This window comes from Paraphaeosphaeria sporulosa, assembly GCF_001642045.1.
Source record: "Paraphaeosphaeria sporulosa strain AP3s5-JAC2a unplaced genomic scaffold CC84scaffold_3, whole genome shotgun sequence".
NCBI classification, from domain to species: domain Eukaryota; kingdom Fungi; phylum Ascomycota; class Dothideomycetes; order Pleosporales; family Didymosphaeriaceae; genus Paraphaeosphaeria; species Paraphaeosphaeria sporulosa.
This window is the reverse complement of record NW_017253362.1, coordinates 2,678,580-2,700,415: the sequence shown is the minus strand read 5'-3', so window position 1 is coordinate 2,700,415 and position 21,836 is coordinate 2,678,580. Positions and strand designations below refer to the sequence as shown.

At 54.4% G+C, this 21,836-nt stretch overlaps 8 protein-coding genes across 8 annotated transcripts in view; 6 read left to right on the top strand and 2 right to left on the bottom strand.

The window, feature by feature from the left end:
- Positions 1 to 820: 820 nt before the first annotated feature.
- On the top strand, positions 821 to 2,458 carry CC84DRAFT_1162683 (uncharacterized protein). The gene is made up of 3 exons (XM_018178062.1): positions 821 to 1,141; positions 1,190 to 1,823; positions 1,880 to 2,458. Exons 1-3 carry the CDS (start codon positions 854 to 856, stop codon positions 2,410 to 2,412), a joined length of 1,455 nt encoding a protein of 484 aa, XP_018039207.1. The 5' UTR covers positions 821 to 853; the 3' UTR covers positions 2,413 to 2,458.
- A 1,362-nt stretch (positions 2,459 to 3,820) lies between these two features.
- On the top strand, positions 3,821 to 4,618 carry CC84DRAFT_1115613 (3-ketoacyl-reductase; the record flags this gene model as incomplete). The annotated part of the gene is made up of 1 exon (XM_018175430.1): positions 3,821 to 4,618. A coding segment is annotated over exon 1 (759 nt), but the record flags the coding sequence as incomplete, so codon positions are not given.
- A 70-nt stretch (positions 4,619 to 4,688) lies between these two features.
- CC84DRAFT_1204093 (thioredoxin-domain-containing protein) lies at positions 4,689 to 6,424 on the bottom strand. Its single transcript, XM_018181880.1, has 2 exons — positions 6,169 to 6,424; positions 4,689 to 6,119 (listed from the first exon to the last, which is right to left on the bottom strand). Exons 1-2 carry the CDS (start codon positions 6,321 to 6,323, stop codon positions 4,775 to 4,777), a joined length of 1,500 nt encoding a protein of 499 aa, XP_018039205.1. The 5' UTR covers positions 6,324 to 6,424; the 3' UTR covers positions 4,689 to 4,774.
- Positions 6,425 to 6,542: 118 nt separating this feature from the next.
- On the top strand, positions 6,543 to 8,128 carry CC84DRAFT_1115610 (DUF605-domain-containing protein). Its single transcript, XM_018175429.1, has 2 exons — positions 6,543 to 6,698; positions 6,745 to 8,128. The coding sequence occupies exons 1-2, from the start codon at positions 6,596 to 6,598 to the stop codon at positions 8,001 to 8,003; spliced, it is 1,362 nt and encodes a 453-aa protein (XP_018039204.1). The 5' UTR covers positions 6,543 to 6,595; the 3' UTR covers positions 8,004 to 8,128.
- Positions 8,129 to 8,312: 184 nt separating this feature from the next.
- On the top strand, positions 8,313 to 10,696 carry CC84DRAFT_1162680 (Sec1-like protein). Its single transcript, XM_018178061.1, has 4 exons — positions 8,313 to 8,439; positions 8,492 to 8,687; positions 8,885 to 9,096; positions 9,143 to 10,696. Exons 1-4 carry the CDS (start codon positions 8,362 to 8,364, stop codon positions 10,631 to 10,633), a joined length of 1,977 nt encoding a protein of 658 aa, XP_018039203.1. The 5' UTR covers positions 8,313 to 8,361; the 3' UTR covers positions 10,634 to 10,696.
- A 206-nt stretch (positions 10,697 to 10,902) lies between these two features.
- On the top strand, positions 10,903 to 13,762 carry CC84DRAFT_1162679 (uncharacterized protein). Its single transcript, XM_018178060.1, has one exon. The coding sequence runs from the start codon at positions 11,041 to 11,043 to the stop codon at positions 13,474 to 13,476; it is 2,436 nt and encodes an 811-aa protein (XP_018039202.1). The 5' UTR covers positions 10,903 to 11,040; the 3' UTR covers positions 13,477 to 13,762.
- A 2,285-nt stretch (positions 13,763 to 16,047) lies between these two features.
- On the top strand, positions 16,048 to 19,539 carry CC84DRAFT_1162676 (uncharacterized protein). Its single transcript, XM_018178059.1, has 3 exons — positions 16,048 to 16,865; positions 16,967 to 17,047; positions 17,201 to 19,539. Exons 1-3 carry the CDS (start codon positions 16,463 to 16,465, stop codon positions 19,165 to 19,167), a joined length of 2,451 nt encoding a protein of 816 aa, XP_018039201.1. The 5' UTR covers positions 16,048 to 16,462; the 3' UTR covers positions 19,168 to 19,539.
- Positions 19,540 to 21,132: 1,593 nt separating this feature from the next.
- The window catches only part of CC84DRAFT_1141828 (uncharacterized protein), a gene marked incomplete at its 5' end in the record, with an annotated part of 964 nt that continues 260 nt past the window's right edge, over positions 21,133 to 21,836 (bottom strand). Inside the window, one exon of the mRNA XM_018176341.1 lies at positions 21,133 to 21,647. Coding sequence (XP_018039200.1) covers positions 21,330 to 21,647 — 318 coding nt within the window. The 3' untranslated portion in view covers positions 21,133 to 21,329. The remainder of the gene's footprint in view (positions 21,648 to 21,836) is intronic.

The following is a 21,836-nucleotide window of genomic DNA, read 5'->3' as shown; positions in this document are numbered from 1 at the left end:
GGTATGATGTCGACAGCAAAATTCTAGTTAATGAGACACAGATAAGCCAAAATTAGAGCACGGTTTCAGGGAAGCTCGCTCTACAATGGGCGTTCAAACGTCGCAACATACTGCACTCACATCTACGCGACAACTGGTAGACGGCAGCAACGCGCTTACAACCTTGCACGAAAGCATAGAGGATTCAGATCGTCTCGAACGAATGCCATTTTTGCACAGTTCTGCGCCGATACTTTCCGGTGTGGAGGATGCGAAGTTCGCGAACGGTGTAGCCAAGGCCTTAATTATCCTGCAATATCGACCATCACCTTCCCACTTAAGCAGGAGAAGTTACTCTGCTCGTGCTCACCCCAACTATCACCCAAACATCTATTTTCTATGGGGTCCACAGTGCCACAAAAACCCAATGATTATGTGACAAGCACGTCAAAACCGATTTGCACCGCAGAAGCCATGATTACTTCCACACTACGTTCAGCGAGGCCAGACAAACGCTTTCGAGGACTTGAGGTTTCGCTGACGCCAAGCTATATCGCAATACGCCAAGTGATTGTTCTGCCCAGCCAGAAGCTTGATTCAAATAATCTCACTTGGGACTGCCCTGTTCAGGGCCCGACTTCTGTACCACCTTCCGTATGAAGAACGTTTATAGTGCTGTTGTTTGTAGTCCCTGGCTACCGGTAAGTCTTGGTAAGTCTAGAGCGAGTCATTCAGGTGCTCTACCGGTAAGTCGTAATCGGTATGAACTCTCTCGCCACAGTGAAGGGCTTGTATAAATACGACAAGCACTGCGCGCATATGAGCAGATTACAGCGGCTCAAGTCCTCCCCTGATACCTGGTAACCCTAGCATCATGAAGTACGCTGCAGCAATCGCTGCCCTTGCAGCGGCGGCATTCGCCAAAGAGATCCCCAAGGACCCGGAACGGGCCGCTGAGCTCTATGATTCGGGCGTCATGCACGAGAGGATCATGGCCGACAAAAACGCCCAGTGGGACCTGCAGGACCAGATGGGCGTGCTGAACTCGCTCGCTGGTCCCCAGTTCCCTGAGCTTCCCTTCGCTCAGTGCAAGAATGGATTGGCTGCCCCGTTGGACCCTTTCCAAAGCAACAACGCCAGCACCAAGTTTCGTTGCAATAACGTAAGTCCCTTCGGCCAGCGATCCTGGCCAGGTACTGATTTTACACAGATCAACCTCCATCACTTCCTTTCCCACACTGACCTTGGATCGGCCGTTGGCAAGGGTTCATCGTCGTGGGGCTGGGTGTCTGATGACGGCCGCGAATTCGCCATCATCGCTCAGGGTGACGGCGCTGCTTTCGCCGAGATCACTACAGCTGGCAAGCTCAGATACCTCGGTCGTCTGCCTCAGACGACTGGTGTCGCTCCCAGCCAGTGGCGCGAGATCCGCACATTTAAGCACTATATTGTTGTCGGTAGCGAGGAGCCTGGCCACGGTGTCCAGATCTTCGACCTGAAGAAGCTTTTGACCATCGACTACAAGAAGGGCCCTGTCACCTTCAGCCCTGACACAGACCTTACCGGGTACTGGAATGACCTCCCCCTTGGACGTGTGCACAACGTCCTTGCCAACTCTGACAGCAACTTTGCGTACGTGGTTGGTGCTCAGCCTCGTAACTCGAGCTGTCTCTCTGGCCTTATCTTCCTTGACCTCACGGATCCTTCCAACCCAAAAAACCCAGGATGCGCTCGAGACGACGGTTACGTGCACGATGCTCAGTGCGTCATCTACAAGGGACCCCACAAGAAGTATCTTGGCCGTGAGATCTGCTATGGCTACAATGAGGACTCCATCACCATCTGTAAGTTCTGCCACGCATACCTGGTTAGAAGAATCCCAAAGTTCTAACAAGCACAGATGATGTGACCGACAAGCAATTCCCCGAGACCATCTCCATCACCTCGTATGAGGGTGCCACCTACACCCACCAGGGCTGGCTGCTCGACGTCAACAATCAGGAATGGCTCATCTCCGACGACGAATACGACGAAGTCGAGGGCCGCGGCGTCGCCTCCAACGGCCGCCCCGTGACCTTCATCTGGGACATCCGCGACCTCGAGCACCCCAAACAGACGGGCTACTACCAGGGCCCGCGCAAGAACATCGACCACAATCAGTACATCTTCGGCAAGTACAGCTACCAGAGCCAGTACACGGCTGGTCTCTCGATCCTGGATATCAGCAGCATTCCGACAGACCCAACGGGCCGCGGCGTGAGGGAGGTGGGCTGGTTCGATACCTATCCCGAGGATGATCATTTGGAGGGTGGTGGTGAGCTAAAGTTCAGCGGCTCGTGGAGTAACTATGCGGGATACCCCAGTGGCTTCATCCTGATTAACACAATGGATCGCGGTGCGTTTGTCGTTAAGACGCAGAAGCCGCTTCCGTAGATGGAGTAAACTATTATAGCAGTAAGCTTAATGTTGATTTACGAATGCATACATTCATCCATGCATGACTGACTGTGCATCAACGTAGAGTGCTTTTCGTCGGCAGGGATTGCAGAGGCAGGAACCGAGGTCACGAAGTAAACAAGTTCGAGCAATTATGGCGCTAGTGAAGCGAGAGCCAATATCATGAGTAGGTGATTCAACCGTGGGGATAGTGGTCTTAGCGCAAGTGAAGCATGAAGTACCAAATCTGCAAAACATAGCCTCGGACGACTTAACTAGGAAGCGAGAGAAGAAATAGCGCCCCAGATTCACCTCGGGACGCAGTCTTGTAGCGACCTGGCAAGTCTACGACTTGATCGCGTGTCTTTTCTTGAGCGATCTGAATTGACAGCAGCGATGTCGAGAGAATGAAAGGACCATACGAAGCAAGACCGACGTAGAATCGACAACCCTTATGCGTCCTTTATAGCATGTATCTTACAAGCTCCATCTAAGAGGCAAAAATTGCAGATGCCACGAAGATGGTAGTCCGCCCGAGCAATGTTCTCTTCAGTCCCTGAGCCCTTGTCTTGTATTAATAATATCCCTTACCCTACGAAAGAAGAGCGAATTCATCCTTAAGTGTATGAAAGAGGAGCGTCTCGGGTGTTTGGTCCCAGTTTTGGGGCACTCGGGACCAGCGAGACCTAACCCTCGGCGGGGAGCATAAATCCGCCATGAAACCCCCTTGGCACCCTTACCGGTGACCTTGTCCCTAAACACCGAGGCATCACCCTCGTAGACACGGAATAGTTTCGAGTTCGCAGCCCAATATTAGAGCCATCACACATTGCGGCACGTGAACTCCAGTACGGCGCCTAGGGGAGTCAATAATACTAAAATGCCGCAATTTCACTTTAAGAAATGCTGATCTTTTAGTTTTGGCCCCTTGAAGCAACATTTTAACGTCTGTCTACACGATTTTCTGACTGAGATCGCGACATTCTAGTATCACCGACCCCTCCCCCCTCCCTAGCGCCATACTGTCGGCTGCCGGTCGTCTGTGTCTGCAAAGGGACCTGACAACCGAGCGTTTAGACTGCTTTGCGGGTTGACAAAATTTCTACGCCGAAAAATTGCGGCATCTCGCAGATAGGTGAAGCGGACATGTCGCAGATAAAGTTTGTTCAGATATTCAAACGCACAGTTCGAGGCCTTCCGCTCTCGCGACCGCAAGTAGAGGCGAGAAATCTCATAGGGAAGAAAGAATCTGCAATTCGAGGTTTTACGTTAATCGAAAGGCACCGAGTTGTCGTTCGCTGTCTAAGTTCCACTGTCGAGAACAGTGGAGAAAAGTAATACACAAGCTAATGACACCCTCCCCCCACTACCGGTAGCTCCGCCCAGTTGTACCCTGCACCCGCCTCTAGCACTCAACGCTACCTATGGGACATCCCTCCTAACCATGTCTACCCTCCAAGACGACCTCGTCCTCATAACTGGCAGCTCGCGCGGCCTCGGGCTCGCCATCGCCCGCGCCTTCCACGCCCACGGCGCGCAAATAGTGCTAAACTACATTTCACCCACCTCCGCAACCCCAACCTCAACCATCGCGCAGGAGCTCTCCGCCATAGCAATCCAAGCAGACGTGACCGATCCCACAGCCGTGCGCTCCCTCTTCGCGCAAGCAGAAGCACACTACAACCGCCCCATTTCAGTCGTCGTGAATAATGCCTTGGCACCATTCTCATTCAACGGCGACGCACGGCAGAAGATAGAAGACATCACGTGGTCCTCCTTCGACGCACAGCTCAAAGGCGCGGTGCAAGCAGCCCTCAACACGACACAGGCTGCGCTCCCGGGGTTTGAGACGCTGGGCCACGGCCGCATCATCAACATCGGATCCAACCTCGTCCAGCACCCCGTAGTACCCTATCATGACTACACCTCCGCCAAAGGCGCTTTGCTCGCTTTCACGCGGACCTGCGCAGCGGAGCTGGGGCCCAAGAATATAACAGTGAATATGGTGAGTGGGGGGCTGCTGCGGGTCACGGATGCGAGTCGGGAGACGCCGGAGGAGGTGTTTGAAAGTGTGCAGGCGGCGACGCCGTTGCGCAGGGTTACGACGCCGGAGGAGGTGAGCGGGGCGGTCCTGTTTTTTGCGAGTGCGTGGGGGAGGGGAGTGACGGGGCAGAATTTGGGGGTGGATGGGGGCCTGGTTATGGGGTGAGGGGGGTGTGGTGCACGGCGGTTAAGTCATCAAGTGAGCAAGGTCTTCGAGATGAATATATGTAGCACCATTTGTATTCAGAGACTATGTTGTAGTTTACACGCACCCGCTAAAAAAAAATCAACCAGGAATTGTACAGACCGCACGCGTCTAGAGCTCGCCGTGCTCCGGGATGGGAGCCTCGGGCTCTTCGACGACTTCCTCAATCTCGATCTTGATAGGTTCTTGCTCGGGGACCTTCTCTTCTTTGACTTGTTCCTTTTCAGCAGCAGCTAGTAATGACTCTGGGAGCTTCTCCTTTTTGCCGTCGCCCATGCGGATAGCATCAACCCACGACTCTACCTCAATGGGGCCGTAAGCAGTGCCAGAGTACTTCTTGTACCAGGAACGCTTGCCGTTGGTTGCGACGAGGTGGACTTCGTCGTCGCTTCCGAGGCTGAGCTCCTTAAGAAGGGAAGTCGCGATCGGGTTTGAGGATGGGACACCGATGAATGGGAACAGAGTGCTCTTCAGGTCGTCGTACTTCTTGTGGATGGAAGCGAGGGAGGCAAGAGCGGTTGTGGCTGCCTCAGCAGACTCGTCCTTGGGCAGGATGGCGAGGATGCAGGTCTTGCTCTTCTCATTGAGACAAGCGGCCTGCAATCCAGACGCATCGGCGATGACAGGAATCGTGGGCTTGACCTCAGATATAACAATTGGCTCGGGCGTATCCTCGTCCTTGAGGCTTGCATCGGGGGACTCGGTGGGCTTGTTGGCCTCTTCAAGAGTCTCGTCTGCAGCTGATGTGGCAGCAGAAGATGCCTCGGAGGACTTGTGTGAGGCTGAAGCCTTGGAAAACTTGCTTTCCTTTTTCGCATCTTTCTTGTCTTTCTTCTTGTTGTCCTTCTTCGCCTTGGCAGGAGGGCAATCGGGGTTCGGCGGGGCGATTTGAGAGAGAAACTCTACCATGCCTGCCTTCTCCATGGCTCCGTCGTACTTGATGGGCTCGTCCGAGCCAGCCTTCAGAAGAACCAGGGCGGGGAATTTGGTGATGCCGTACTTCTCGACCGCGGCACTCTCAGTCTTCCTGATCTGTGCGATAGGTACCAGTCCGGCGAAGTCGATGGCTAGGGTGCGCAACGTAGCGCTGATTGCGCCCTTCTCGCTGAACAGGATGGCCTTTGCGCTGTCCTTGTTCTCGTCCAGCCACTCGTCCAGCTTCGCGTCCGTCACGCGCTTGACGTTGTTCGGCACTTTGTCCTTAACGACCTCCACGATTCCCTTCGCCTCTCGCGGGCCGTTGTAGTCCTCCACCGTGGGTTTGCCAGGTTTCTTTCCCGGTCGCACAATCTTGAGGGTAGGGAAGCCCTGGACGCCCATCTTGCCGCACAAGGGCTTGTTGAGCTCCTCATCACAGTTGACGGCGGCGACCTTTGCGATGCCCTCGAGGGACTTGGCCGCCCTCTCGTAGGCAGGTTGAAGGTTCTTGCAGTGGCCGCACCATGGCGCATAGAATCTGGGGCGGTTAGCCACCGGGTCAAAAAGGTGGCAAAGTAGAAGCTCACTCGACGATTGAGGTGTAGTTGGACTTTGCGATCAGGCGGTCGTAGTCGGCAGTGGTGACCTGGAGCACCTTGGAGCTCTTGGGGTAAAGGCCCGCTGCGTCGGCCTGGAGGGCAAGTGCCGCGACGGCGGCAGCAATGGCGGTAGAGCGTACCATGGTTGCAGTCGACCGTGTTGAGTGTGAAAGAGCGGAATTGAGCTGCACAGCTCGGTAGCCGGAGTGCACTTATGTAGAGGTGGCTCACATCATGCTCTTTGAAGCCAGAGTGTCTTTTGGCTGTGCTCCAAAGCTCCTGCTGCACCCCGCGCCGCGCTAGTTATCGCCGAGGCCACCGTGTGCAGGGGTCCACATGACATCGCTGCCTCCATCACGAGCTCCCCGCACATCTCAAGCAGTCGCGATCCTCGTTGCTCTCCATCGCGCACACCATGGCAGAAAGCATACCTGCGAAGCTGAAGGCTGCCCAGATCACGCCCTTCGTTCAACGGGCGGCACAGCTGGAGCGCTTCAAGCCATTCATCACCTACTGGCGTGAGTGCGGTGCGGCTGGCGAAGCCTGTATGCTAATCATGTGTAGTGAGATACTACATAATTCAAAAGATAATCGCTGCTGGTCTCCATACGGCCGATGCAGAATGTACCACCTACACAGCGAACCTGATGGACCAGCTTGAGCAGACCAAGGCTGCGAACCCGGATGAAGATGCCTTGCACGACGAGACAGCCGCCCAGGCGTACTGTGAACAATTCGCCTTCACCACTTTCGCGAAAGGAGAGAAGGACATGACCGCCAATGCTGTGACTAAGAATACTGCAGACACACTTTTAGCGGCCGCGACCTTCTTCGAGATGCTCACCATATGGAAGAAGGACCCCGAATCCGAAATCAAATCGAAACAGAAATTCGCAAAGTATCACGCCGCGCGTATCCTCAAAGCCCTTCGCAATGGAGAAGATCCGAACGTCACGAATCCCGCCCATGAGACGCCGGCAATAGGCTCGCCCTCCGCGCTGGACCCGAATGACCCTGAGGTTCAGAATCTGGCTCCGGACACTGCAAGCCCTTCAACACGAAATCCATATCAGCCTTATGTTGAATCAGCTCCTGATACCACAGCACAACCCTCGCCTACGATCTCGGCGCCAAAGGTCTCTCCTCCACCAATGCTACCTTCCGCGCCCACGGACTACTCCGCACATCGCGACGTCTCTCCCATTTCGCAGCCAGGCAACAATTCGCGACAAGGATCTGTAGTATCTGAAGGCGGTGGCTACTTTCCGAGGGTCAATGTTCCAACCTTTACGGCCGACACCGCAGCACCAAACCTACCTACAGCACCTTCCGTCGAAGACGAGCCAATGGGCGGCAATCCATTTGATCCTTCATCTCTTGCGTCGTCTCTACCCACGGGTCCACAGATACCGCAATCTCCACAAGCACCAAGTCCTCAGGATTATTACCATAAAGCAACCTCACCTGCACCACTTGGACAAAATCCGCATCAGGCTCCTTCACCGCAGGTTTCCTACCAGCCGTCGCCGAATCCATATGCGACTCCACCTCCACAACCACAGCAACCAGCCTTTCAGCGTCCCCACCAGCCACATTTCAACAACTCTTTCGCGCCACACCAACCTCAACATGCGCCTCCTCCCCATCAGTACACTCAAGCCCCACAAGCTGCTATGCATCAAGGTCCGTTCAGAACCGATGAAGAGGCCCAGATGGCAGCTGCAAAACATGCCAAGTGGGCTATCTCGGCCTTGAACTTTGAAGACGTGAACACTGCAGTGAAAGAGCTGAGATTGGCGCTTCAGTCATTGGGCGCAAACTAGTTCATCTGCTCATGCTGTAGGATATGGTTAGATGAGTTTAGGATATTGCGCTTCACTGTTTGAGGTTGGAATCTTCGTATACCCCCCCAAGAGTACATAGATCGTATAAATAAAAGCTTCACCATGCACAATATGAATTTGTTCTCAATGTCGCGCCATGAGCCCGGTGAGTTGTCTGCGCAATGTCTCTAGTGCGGATGAGTCAGCAGACACCGTGCGTGCGTGACCCGATTTTCCGCTGCGCTTCGCTTCCAAGCTCCTCGATCCTTCAAGCTTGCTCTGCAGGCGACAGCAACATCGGGTCACTATGCCTGCGCACCCTGAAACTGTCTCCTCTGTCTCTTGATCGCCGACCAGCATGGCGCCAACAACACCATTCAGTGCCTCGGAAATATCCGAGAAGGCTCGTCGCGACCTGCTTTTGCTGCTTGAGGGTGTAGGGTAATATCGTCATCGCTGTGTTCTTCCTCCGCTTACACGTCCATCAGGTCAGGGGCAAGAAAAACCTCGTGCTTGAGAAAGCACTTGCGGGATCCGTAAACTTGCTCGTCAAGTCATCAACGCTGCAAGAATATGGCGTTGACAAATTCTTTTTCCTCGAGAATGACAACGTCAACTCATCGCAGCGGAACGTGGTTTTCCTCGTTAGGGGCGAGAAGGCCAAGACCGTGATGGCTGTTGCCGGTAGGTTTGTTTGCTTGCTTTATCCTTCATGCATGTCGTGAATTCAAGGGGCATGGGACAAAATGAGGCTACGCAGATCGAACCCCACTCTGTTTAGCCAGTCTTGCGCCCTATATCGATCATAGCATTTTTACTGGATACCCTCTCGCGTTACCATAGAGGTGTTATCTATTGTACGATGCTAACACGTAGCTCAGATCAAATTAAGCGTCTGCGTCGAGATAGCAAGATCGAACATGAATTCTCCATCTTCTGGGTTCCACGACGTACTCTTGTCTCAGACCAGCTTCTCGAGGAAGCGGGTGTGCTAGGCGAAGCAAGTGTGAGCGAGTGGCCGCTCTTCTTCGTCCCACTTGCAGACGATGTATTGTCGTTGGAGGATGGTGATGCCGTGACAGATCTATACTTGGTATGCCTGAGGTTTCTGCTTTCCAGAGTCGAGCTCATAGTTGTAGCGTCAAGATCCCACCTCAATATATCTGGCCGCCAGGGCACTCATGCAGCAGCAGCAAAAGCACGGCCTCTTTCCACGTATCCTCGGAAAAGGTGACAACGGCAAGCGACTCGCTGATCTGCTTATCCGCATGCGTACTGAAGTCACCGCTGGCGAATCCTCGAGTAGTAGCACCGCTTCCTTCTTGGGTTTGGTTCCTAGCTCTACCGTTGATAGTTTGATCGTCATTGACCGAGCGGTGGACTTCCCGACTGTGCTCCTTACCCAACTCACTTATGAGGGACTTATTGATGAAGTTTTCAACATCACCGCTAACCAAACGGAAGTTGACTCGTCTGTTGTTGGCGGCGCTGCACCGCAGCCGGGACAAACCGGTTCGCCATCAACGAGCATGAAGCGCAAGATTCTGATCGACCCCAAGGACTCATTGTACGCTACGCTCGGGGACTCCAACTTTGCCATCGTGGGGAATCTGCTCAACAAGGCAGCTCGTCGACTGCAAAGCAGCACCGGGCGTGACCAGCTGGCAGCCAAGTCCACAGCAGAATTGCGTGATTTCGTCGCGAAGCTACCTGGCTATCAGGCCGAGCAAGCGAGCTTGAAGCTTCATACTTCACTTGCCGAGGAGATCATCAAATTCACACATACTGACATTTTTCGGCGGTCTCTCGAAGTTCAGCAGAATATTATGTCAGGACTAGACCCCACAACCCAGCACGACACCGTCAATGAGCTCATCAATCGTGACGTTCCGTTGAGCGCAATCCTCCGACTCCTCTGCTTGGAAAGCACTTCCAATGCCGGCATGCGACCCAAAGATCTGGAAACTTTCAAGCGAACTATTATCCAAGCCTATGGCTCCCAGCATATTCTCACGTTATCTAACCTCGAGAAGATGGACCTCTTGCAACCTCGCGGCGGATCAGGTCTTGGGGCTACCCCGGCCGCAAAGCCAGGTTCCGTCACGAACTATACCCCACTTCGAAAGTCATTGAAGATCTGGGATGACGACGTGAACGAAGCCGAGCCGAACGATATATCCTACACGTTCTCGGGCTATGCGCCTCTCTCGGTCCGCCTCGTCCAGTCAATCATCCAGAAACACTCTCTTTCAAATGCCATCAAGCCACCTTCCGATCCCCGCACCGCTGCCCAAGCAAACCCTCTAGCGCAAGGCCTCCGAATCTTTGACGATGCGTCAAAGTACGTGCGCGGCGCAACCTTCGACGAAACGCAGACGGGCGAGGAAAAAGCAATCAAAGCACGAAGCATGCTGAACGGCAGCCACAATGATGGCTCGAAGACTATTGTGGTGTTCTTCTTGGGCGGTGTGACGAGGGCTGAGATTGCGGCTTTGAGGTTCATTGGCAGCAAGTTGAAGGAGGTTGGTGGAGAGGGCAGAGGAAGCAGGATTGTGATTTGCTCGACCAACATTATCAGGGGTGGGAGCTTGGTCGATAGCGCAATTGAGACTGCGCAGTTTACAGCGTGAGCAGCGGAGGGATATAGATGCGTGGTCAAGGTAGCTGGGCAACATAATTAGTCTAAAGGGATGTACAATCTCCAGCTTCGTATCAATGTCTTGCCCAGTGAATGCAGCGCCCGAGCGAATTATACGCTTCTACCTGACGGCACGTCCTCGTCACTACGTATTGTTCACTTTCATCTTGGTCGAGTGAAGTCCTTGGCGCGAACGACGCACGGCCCCGCGGGTAGTCGCAACTTCCGATTTGCTGTGGACTCTCTTCGACGTCTTCGACATTTTTCTCGGAGCGTTCACAGTGTCGCAAAGCATCCCCAACTTGCGCAGTGCTTCCACCATCCCCCGCGCGTCCGCAAGCAAAGAATTGCGCAAATTCAGCAAGATATTATTCGCACGTCTATCGTACCCTGCCCTGCATGACGAAACGAAAGCGCGGAAGCTTCCAGCCCGATGATGAAGCTGCACCCGCAGACTTTGGTCTGGGGACAACACTTGCATATCTGAAGGGTGACAAAGAGGCAGCTGTACCCGCAACGAGCGCAACATCAGTCAACGACGACGACGCAGGTTGGACTGTGGTCGGAGCGAAGCATCGGCAGGACAAGCATGCGCAGAAGCACGGCAGCAAGGCGAACATGCGGGATCAAAGGCGGGATGAGGCCTATAAGCGCGCACGTCTGCGTAGCCCAAGTCCGCACCGTTCGCAGTCGGCAGATTCACCATCCGCAGAAGACATTGAGGTTGGTGGCAAGCCCACTGAGGCTCCTACTGACGCGCCCGCCGTCTTTATGGAGAATCCTTTCGCAACGAAGAACGGCGACTCGGGAGATCCATCGCTGCAGCCGCGCAACCCCTTCAGTACATGTGAAAAAGAAGCCGAGCGCGCAGAGGCATGCACGAAAGATGCAGGCAAAAGCCGAGAGGAGCGCCGCAAAGATCGCAAGCTCGAGCGGCACTACCCAAAGATCATACATTCACACAATGCTCGCCTAAATAACTCTACCAAGATCTCAGACTTGCAGGCCCTCGCGCTTTACATACTTGCTGACGGCACCGCACCCCAGTGGGTTGGTGTAGAGAGTCGGACTAGTATCCGCAAAGTTGTTGTACTTATGGTTCCTGGTCTGGAACTGGACATGTTCAACGGCAAGATACCGCTAGAATCAAGCGCCACTGATGCCGATGCTAACACGAACACAAAACCAAAGAGGCTAGACATAGGGAGGGATGATTACTATCCTGCTTCGTTGAGGCCAGAGAGACTGCCAGAGTCACTCAAGCCCTTGTCCGAGGTGTTTCCTCATGTTTGGCCTGTCATGGGCCCGGTCGAGAACCGTGGAAAGAATTATGTCAAGCTTCACTCACCAATTCACGCCATGCTATCTTCGCAGATCCCGAAAACACAAGAGGAGAAGCATCTCAAAAAGAGTGGCAAACACAAGGGCCCACTTCCGCAGAAAACCAATCATTGGGAAAATCAGCGCACACCCGTCACTCAATATCTCGCTACGCTTGCTGATCAGCAGGAGAACGAGTACGTCGTCCATCCAGCTTGGTTCACTACACACGAAGCTCGGACTGCTGCTCAAGAGAGACGCAAGATCGCTAAATGCTCAGCTGATGATGGCTGGATAGACAGCCATGTGGTCAGTCTTGAGGATGGCGAGGTTCCTGAGAAGGACATCGAGCACGGCAGTGTGACAGCCGGGAGAAAAGTCCTGGCAGTCGACTGCGAAATGTGCAAAGATGAGAACGATGTGTCTGTACTGACTCGCATCAGCCTCATTGACTGGGATGGCACTGTGGTAATGGACAAGCTTGTAAAGCCTGATACCCTGATCAAAGATTACGTAACCCAATGGTCTGGCATAACTGAGGAAATGCTTCGCGATGTGACTACCACACTCGCCGATATCCAGAAGGAGTTGTTGGAGATCTTGACGCCCCAGACAATTCTCATCGGACACTCGCTGAATTCGGATCTCAACGCAATCAAACTCACGCATCCATTCCTGATTGACACCGGAATCTTATTTCCGCATATCAAAGGCCCGCCCTATAAGCAATCACTAAAGTGGCTGGCGCAGAAATTTCTCCGGAAGGACATTCAGAAAGGATCAGATGGCCACGACAGCATAGAGGATGCCAAGACTTGCCTTCATCTCGTACAACAGAAGTGCGAAAGGGGCCCGAGATGGGGCACTAGCGATACAAATGCCGAATCCATCTTCAAACGACTGGAACGCGCACACCGACCAAAGTCGAACGACGCCAAACGAGCTGGCGCCATGGTGGACTGGGGAAATTCCAACCAAGGCCCTGGGGCGCAGGCAAAGGTGGCTATTGGATGTGAGAGCGATGCTGATGTCGTTGAAGGCATCAAACACGCTCTGAGTGATCTCGCAGTTGGCAAGAACGGCACGACCGAGCAGATCGATTTCGTCTTTGCACGCTTGCGAGAACTCGAATTGGTCCGTGGGTGGTGGGATGATGGCAGGGCATCAGATGAGGCGAAAGCACGACGGCAGGCAGCTTTGGAGCGTCTTGGACTCTCACTAGATTCGGATGAGGAAGTCACCGAAGAAGCACTGGGCAAAGAAGTCTCCAAGACCGTCAGCAACATTGTGAAGATCTATGACTCGCTGCCGCCCTGCACCGCGTTCATCGTGTACAGCGGCACAGGCGACCCTCGCGAAGTCCGCCGCCTGCGCCAGCTGCACGAACAGCACAGGAACGAATACAGGACGCAGAATTGGGACAGCATCACCCAATGGGGCAGCGACGAGGACGAGGAGCTTTCTCGCGCCGTCCGGCGCGCCAGGCATGGAGTCGGCTTCATGGTCGTCAAATGAGCCCCAAGCACCGCGCCACAACCAGAGACATTCTCATGAGGAATAAAATAAAATATATCTGTAACGTTGACCCATATGTTGGTTGTGCGACGCAGCCTCTTTCAGCTTGAAACGTCGTACCACGCTAAACGATCGGCGTGCGCATCTGATTCTCAGCGATATAGGTGCGTCAGGGGTTTGTGTCTCGTGACCATATTGGCTTTATGGACAGGGCAGCGTGCATGGCCTATTACAGCGGGCGGAGCGTGCGTACGAGGATGGGCATTATACACGGCTAGCGATGGCGCAACGGGTGTGTTGCATTGCGATAGCTTTGGCAATATGCAGGTGCGCGCCTGAATTGTAGATGGGCCGGTGTCATCAATGCAGCTCAATACATCTCACCCTCCCCCGACGATGACAGATCCGCGGCAAGAAAGACGTGAAAGTCTCAATCTTAGCAGCGTGGCAGCGTTGCAAGCGGCAAACCCTAAACCAGCTCCAGCGCTCGTAAATTCGTATTTGTGAGACGGCGCTGATGTTAGCGCATCCCTGCGCTTTGTAGCCCTTGCTTTGTTTGCTGGAAGCCGTTAGCCCGTGTTGGCAGCACCCACGCTCCGTGGTACACACGCGCTTCTATGATGCCAAAGAAGACTGTTATGTCACGGCTCACGCGCCCACGGGGAGTCATACTCGCGCCAGATAGATCACAGATCGATCGCAGATGGCTATGCATGGGTCTGCTCGGCATGCGCCGCTGCGCATGTCCATACGTGTACAGTTTATCAAGTAGACCAGGCAAGGGCCGGGGATGGAAAAATAGATGACGCCGCTATATGTATAGTACTACGCACGTACGCGGGCGTATGATTAAAAAGTTATTACTAGCGGCAGACGGCTTACGATGTCGCGCCACGTCCCGGAGCGGAAATACCTCTGCCTTCTATCCTGGCGGCGCCTTCGGAGCCATCTCGCGCGAGACGAGTCGTATGATGGCCGCTTTCCCCCACAGCCCAGCGGCTCACGCTGGTTGGCAAATTTAGCAGAGCTGGCCTTGCGAGCGTAGGGAGGTGCGAGCATCAGATCAGTCGGTCTCACATGTAGGAACAGCCAAGCGAGATGGGCAGACGGGGGCAAGCGAGCTCACCCAACCATGTATTTTTGCATGGAAACGAAAACCGAACCCATAATGTTATACGTGGGTTATATTGTTGGCCGGAAGCGCCGAAGCACCAGAGTTGAGGGGATGTGATGCGATAACATGGCGCGCTAGGAAGGCTTGTTTGACGCAGAGTGCTAGCGCCGAGGATATTATTGCATACTAATCTGTAGGGCGGGCGAGGACACGCGGCTGGCGTTGTTTCTTGCTGGCCTTTACGCGATAAGGTTGGAGGGCCGGCGCAATGGTCTGACGGGGACGGAGTGATGGAGAGCGCGGGAGTATGTTGGAGATGAGTGAAGGCAGAAGGGCTGGGAGAGTCCACATGTCGTTGAGCCCAGGCGGTATACGACATCAGGTCGTCGACGAGATAACTGTGCACAGGGTTACGTCGGATCGGCGGTGCAGCGAATTAGGGCTGCACATAGGCGGCTTTCGTAATAGACGGCGTATAGTCATCAGCGCGGCTAGGCTGCGCTGGGTAAAGGCTAACGTCGCAATGCTAAACTTGGTTCGATTCGACGCTGCGAGTGCTGCTCATTTCTAATTCGATCCCTAAATCAGATGATGCCCTGTCAGTCCTTTTCTCGGATTTTCCGAACAACCTCGACACGGCCGGTGCAGCAGGGGCCGTGCAAAGTGTAGTCTGAGAGAGATACCGCTGCCGTCGCCAGCCACGCGTACTGAAACCGTCTGCTACAAAGGTTACGCTGCACTCATCAACCAACACACTATAGCGCCAGAAGTATTAGTCGCCGTGCCGAGCCCTCACCGATCTGTCACCCTGCAGAAGTCGTCGAGTGCGGTACCCGGACTCCTGCTCCTTCGTTCGTCAGCGAGGGTCAGCCTTGCCCTGTCACGTCTCGACTTGCTATTCTCATCATCTGCCGCCGTTGCCTATCTACTTGGATGAAAATACTCACCGTCGCAGCCAATGGCGGAAGGCAGTGAGCCAGAGATAGCAGAGAGCCCCGACGAGCCCTCGCCACCACGCGCAGAGTCGACCTTGGGCATCTGCCGCAAATGTGGTGCAACAGCGGGCGACTTCTTGATCAATGCGTGGCACAAGATCACGATGTCCTACTATCTACCGGCTGAGGTCGGATCCTACCGCAGCAAACTCCGGGCAGCAGGGCACCACAAGAGAGCATCGGCAGGCAGCGAGTTCACTGGATGGTAAGCTTTAACCTTGGCCGTTGCAGGCCCTCTTTCGCGGCGTCGCACAGTCTCTTTTCCCAGTTGAGCATTCGATATTCCCCTAGCATTATGACCTTATCCCGGCGCCAATCAGCACCTTTTGTATTTTAATTTTTCAAGCGCGCCTGCGCTAGCCCTTTGCCAGATAATCTCCACACTATACGTTTATCATCTATTAAACCCGCACGCCCGCATTGTGCGATGCAAGCGTTGATGCTAGCCCTCTGCTAACCCTCCCCAGCACCGTCGACCCTCTGCAGTGCGCCGCCTGCGACACTCCGCTGGGCTTTCGCGTCGTCGAGTCTCCTCCGGAAAAGCAACAGTTTCGGTGAGTCTCCGTCTTCCTAACAACCGGCAGGACGTGTGGTGAGGTACATATATATCACCCCTCGCGTCTGTGGCGTTGGCCTTGCTGGGATCCCGCATGCACATCGCTGCAGCTGGGTATTAACACCACAACAACCATACCATTTAAACATGCCTGCGCCCGCAAGAGGTACCGCCCGCTGACTCTCATCCAGCGGCCGCGACCTGTTCAAGCTCTCCAAGATCGAGCTGCGATGTCAAGTTGGCCCTGACCACCAGATTCCAGTAGACCCTCACGTGCAGCAACCCGCTACGCTAGTCCACGACTCGCCCGAGCCAGCAGCCATGGAAGTCGAATCCCGGCCCCATCATCCACTGCCCGGCCCTCACCACAAGCACTACGAGCAGCACCATGATCACCATCACCACCGCCGGTCATTCGAGGCCACCAGACAGTCGCTGCCACCTCCACAGACGGCTCGTTCACCACCAGCTCCACTTCCCCTGCATGGTGTGCCTCAAAAATCACCCAGCAACCCCCCACTCGCCTCGCCGTCTCAGTATCATGCACCGCAACCACCCAAGCAGTCTCCTCGGGAAGAGCATAGTGTGGTCAGCCGCATGCCCTCCAGTGCCCCACAGTCGCACCCGCATTCTCCTATAGACCAACGAAATGGCCAAAGCTATCCTCGAACCGCCCAGGAAGTCCAGCTCGACGCCATTGAGCGTCTCCAGACTCAAATTTCACGTACGATACTCCACTGTACAAGGTCGCTATATCGCAGACATAGACACATTGTACATACACCCAGTTTCGTGACTTAGCTGACTTTTTACCTACGAGTATAGAGAACAGCAGCGCCTTGGTAGCCCAAAGCCGTGACATGCGGCGTTACGAGGAGACTCTGAAGCACGAAGAAGACAATCTCCGTACGTACGTCCGGAGTACAAAGTGGTTGTTTTCTGCTATTATTATCGCCTGAACTCTTCAGACGGTAGTAACAAGCTCAAGCTAAACCCCCACTGTCTACTCGAATCCCTCATATTTTGACCATCTCACTGACTTTGTACATCACACTTCAGGACGTGAGTTCACCACCCACTTCCATCAGCAAAATGTCGAAATTCGACGGGTCGACGAGGCTGTAGGGAGACTGCAGCACGAGATGCTTGGGATCCGCGAATTACTCGAAGGCCTTGGCCGCGAAGTGCATGCCATGCGGGGAGGCGGACTTAGTCTCAGCGGGCAGGACACTGCGCTTGAGCTCATGGCACAGCAGATGGCTGTCATGAATCACAAGACTAATGAGGTGGAGACGTTGAAGATCACCATTGAGATCATGAAGAACAAAATTCAGCGTCTCGAGGAGGTTGCTGCCGCTGCCGCTGCCGCTGCTCCAGCACAGGTGCCATCATCTCAGTATGCGTCGCCACGGGAGGCTTCTGTACGCCCAGCCCAGCCACCTTATCGCGCACCGCCAACACAGGTGCCGCAGATCGATATTCCCGTTCCGTCTGGGCAGCGGACGCAGTCGTATCACTCACAAGGCAGCCAGTCTGTTGTTGCTACTCCTGATGCCTCGCAGCGACCTGAACCTGCTCAGACACAACCTGGATGGGTCGCGGTCAACGCTGGCACGAAGCGCACACATACAAATGGCACAGACAGCCCCCAAGACTCCATTGGACCATCGCTCGGGTCTCCGGGCAAACGCCCTAAGCTAGCTGCCATCGAACCTCGGGGTGCCTACGCCGGAGCCGCATATGCTTATGAGCATGCAGACACGGATGACTCTGATGCGGCTAGGATGCAAACCCATCGGCACACATTACCTTCTCAAAGCCTTCCCCCCAACTCGGTTCCATCCACTCTTGCTTCGCAGCACCACTTCATCCCATATGGCACGCAAGATGGACCTTCCGACGAGAGCTGGCGACCCGAGTCACAGCGCGTCATGTCAGAGTTGCGCACGCCTCGTGGACGGGGTCGCGGCGGCGGCCCAGGCAGTCGCGGTGGGCGTGTCCGGAAGAGCATGGGTGTCCAACACACTCACGCTCTGAGCACACCGGACTGGGAACGGGATGACTGGCAGGGCGTCCCTGATTCACAAATCAGTCCCGATGGATTCTACAATGGAACACGCTCAGGTAAAGGCATCATCCGTCGCGGGAGCGGTGGCAGCGGACGTGGCGGCCGGCCCGCCTCCAGCGGTCGCTCTGTAAGTTTAGGCCTACAGGGCGTGAGTGCCGGTGCGGAATTCGGCGTGTCGGTTGATCCCTATGCTCACACCAAGAAGACCCGCACCAAGCCGATCCGTAACGCGGATGGCGTCTTGATCCGCAAAGACGGCCGCCCGGACATGCGCTCGCAGTCTTCGGCTGCGAATCTGCGCAAGGTGCATGCGCGCAAAGAAGAGGAAGAGCGCATGACTGCGGAACAGGGGTACACGCCCACGCCGTCCAAGCTGTCGAATAGCGTCAGAGGCACGGCGACACCTAGTCCTACGGGCTACGGACCGGCAGGTAGTCAAGGCCCCACTGCGAGCCAGCAGAAGCACCACGAGCTCATGTCAAAGATTTTCCCTAGTGGAGTGGATGAAGTGAGAAAGGACCACGACTACGCGCGCAAGCTCTTCGACGAGGACAGGGACCACACGGCGCAGCCACGGACGGCTCAGCACCAGCACCACCATCATCGCCGCGGCTCGGCATCGCACGTCGCGCGTTCTACGGAGATCAAGCGCGAGCATGGCGACGAGCAGCGCGTGTCTGAGAGCCAGAATGAAGATGTGGATATGGATCGGCCTGAGGACCATGCTGATGATGAGGGCCAGACGCCTGGTGGACAGAGCGATGGCTCTGGGCGAGAGAGCCAGTATCATGATGCGGAGGGGCAGGAGGCCCAGCCCCACGAGCAGCAGGGTCACGCTCAAAGACCCAGAGAAGAGGTCGCCCAGGCACCGCAGACTACAGGCGAGAGCTCGCAGACGCTGGGTGCTGCATCGCAGAGACCGGCGGAGGGCACGGGGTCTACGGCTACACTGGCGTGATTGATCTTTGCACCGCTTTGATTCTCGGTTGGATTTTTGCTTTGCCTGATTTAGCGATTCTGTTCACGGTTACATGGTTGTCTGTATTATCCTCAATTTGGGGATTATTCGGGTGGGGACTTTTGCTTGGATCCTCAAAAGTTGTACTACGATATGGCGTTGCTCTGTTTGGCAGTTGGTCATTGTACTTTGCGCTGCTATTGATGATATCCACATGGGGGCTTACTTGCTTTCGCGGTTGGCGGTTGTTGTACTATTGGGCAATGTATCCACTTAGGGCCTTGGTTGCTTATGCAGGCGTGCTACGTTATTGGACCGTGGCGTGGGACGGCAATAAAGATACATAGATGCGTACCAAAGAATGAACGAGGCGGCCCTATTGGATGGTGGGTATATAGTAAGAAGTGCTGATCTTATGTCGTGGATATTACTGCTTTGGCAGCGTGAAGTGGGCCTGTGGGGCTATCCTGGCTTGGAGGGAAGAACAAGTATGCTGCTTGCCAAGCTGCATGTAGCTGAAGACTTTTTTTTTCCAACACTTGGTTGCATGTTAGGCCTGGAGAAGGTTTAAGGCATCCTTGTGCATGCGGCCTGGCGAGCAGGCGCCGGCTCTTGCCGCCATTCTAGAACGCCATGCGTGCGCTGCGCTGCTATGCTATGCTATACAAGATGCATGTAATGCGTTGGGAATTTAATACTGCCGTCATCCCAACGCAGGTTATGCACCGCGTGCTATTCGTCTGGAAAATAGGCCTGGTACATAGGCCTAATATACATCGTGTACTTAGCCGGCGAATCAAATGTAGGGTTAAGCGAGGCCGAACAAACAGGCAAGACAGACGGCGCTGGGAAATATGTGCTGAATTTGGGTGGCAAGGAGCTGCTTGGTACAATAGACGTTGGGGTGCTAGGATAGTAGCGGACTCACATAAGGTGGAGAGCAGGGTTGGAAAAATAAGGTAGTTGGACGGGTAGTTTCTTCTGATTCATCGACACGATCGGCACAGGTATAGACAGGGGTGCTGCAACTAACGCTGCTCTGATCTTGTTCGATCCTACGGAGAATCAATTCCATCGTTGGATCTGCGATAGCGGCGGGAAGAAGAAGGTGGCTAGGGCGGCGGATAGGGGAGAATAGTATAGCCAGGGATCTTACACGATATTACAGTCTTCGGGAAGACTAGAGAGGCAGCTTCGGAGACGCGGGATTGTTAGTGTCTGGGATGTGCAGGCTGCGTTTCATGCGTCTGCTATAGAATTCTCGAATAAGTTCTTAGTAGTGATATGAACAGGGTCATCATACAATGACGTTCTAGAAGACTTGCGGAAGGTCCCCTCTTCGGGAGAATGGAAGGTTGGTGGAGCCCATCGATTCATCCGAAGGTAGATAGGCTTCATTTGACGACGGATGTACCCGCCTATAGATGGTTCTGCCGATGGAAGTCAATGTCTCTGGTACAATGGTCGGCGCGATCCCACCGAGTGGTGCGTGCCTTGGAGCGTTGAAATTGGGATTGGGGGGTGTTGCTTGTTTGGTCAATTGCCTTAGGGTGCTGTACATATACTAAGCTTGACCAAATGCCACTAGGGTTTTATTAATCATGATACAAAGGTTCGTCTGCGCAAGTGTTGATTGATGAGGAGGCTGTAGATGAATGGAGCTCGAGGCGTGAGCCGGATCATGGGTACATCATGGCTGTGAGTTAGATCAATCATGGGGAGGCTTTTGATGAGGAAAAGCTCGAGAGGTAAGCGAGATTCGCATTGGGCGGATGCTATGGTACAGCGTGTTGAGTTGCTCATGACATCTGGCCTCAGTTGGTTGAGCACAACACAAGGAACGATGTGGCGTGCAGAAGCAGACAAATAGTCCAGTGAGCTGGTATAGCAATACTGCGGGAACCTCGTATCCTGCATGAATTACAAAAAGAGAATATCGTACAGCGTATAAGTACAAGCTGCAAACCACCAATCATAGCTTTTCCACCTAGCTGAAATTTAAAATCCCTCCTAATAAATACCATCCATGCAAAAGATACCAAGCTCAACGCTGAAGTCAACCAAGTCAAAACCGTCCACAAAATCCCAAAAACAAGAACTAAGATACAAGAAGCGAATCTCACATTGTCCACATTCCCACACCTCAAATCATTAGATGGCCATCAAATCCGAAGAGAAGTAGGCACGGAGCTGCCTGCAGCCTCAAGTGTACCCGCCTCAGTATTTCCAAGATCCGCACCTGTGTTCGCCGCCCCACTAGTCAAGATGCCATCGATGGAATCCAATCCTGTCGTGATAGTCGACGTGGCAGCCCCCGTCCCAGCGGCATTGCTCAGCGTCTGCGCACCATTGCTGATCTTATCAAGCTGGCGCTTGGGAATCGCACTGCCGACAGCCTCCAACGTGCTCGCTTCAGCGTTACCAACCTGAGCGCCGAGGTCTGCCGCGCCGCTGGTGGACTGCCCGTCGATAGTGTCAAGCTCGCTTGTTGTGCTGGATGTTACGGCCCCGGTGCCGAGGGCATTGCTCAGCGTCTGCGCGCCATTGCTGATCTTGTCAAGCTGGCGGCGGGTCCGGCGTGCGGGGATACTGCCCTTCAAGGACGTGACGAGGGCAGCGATGTTATCCTCGGCGTTTTCGATGCCGTAGCCGACACCGTTGTCGGTGGA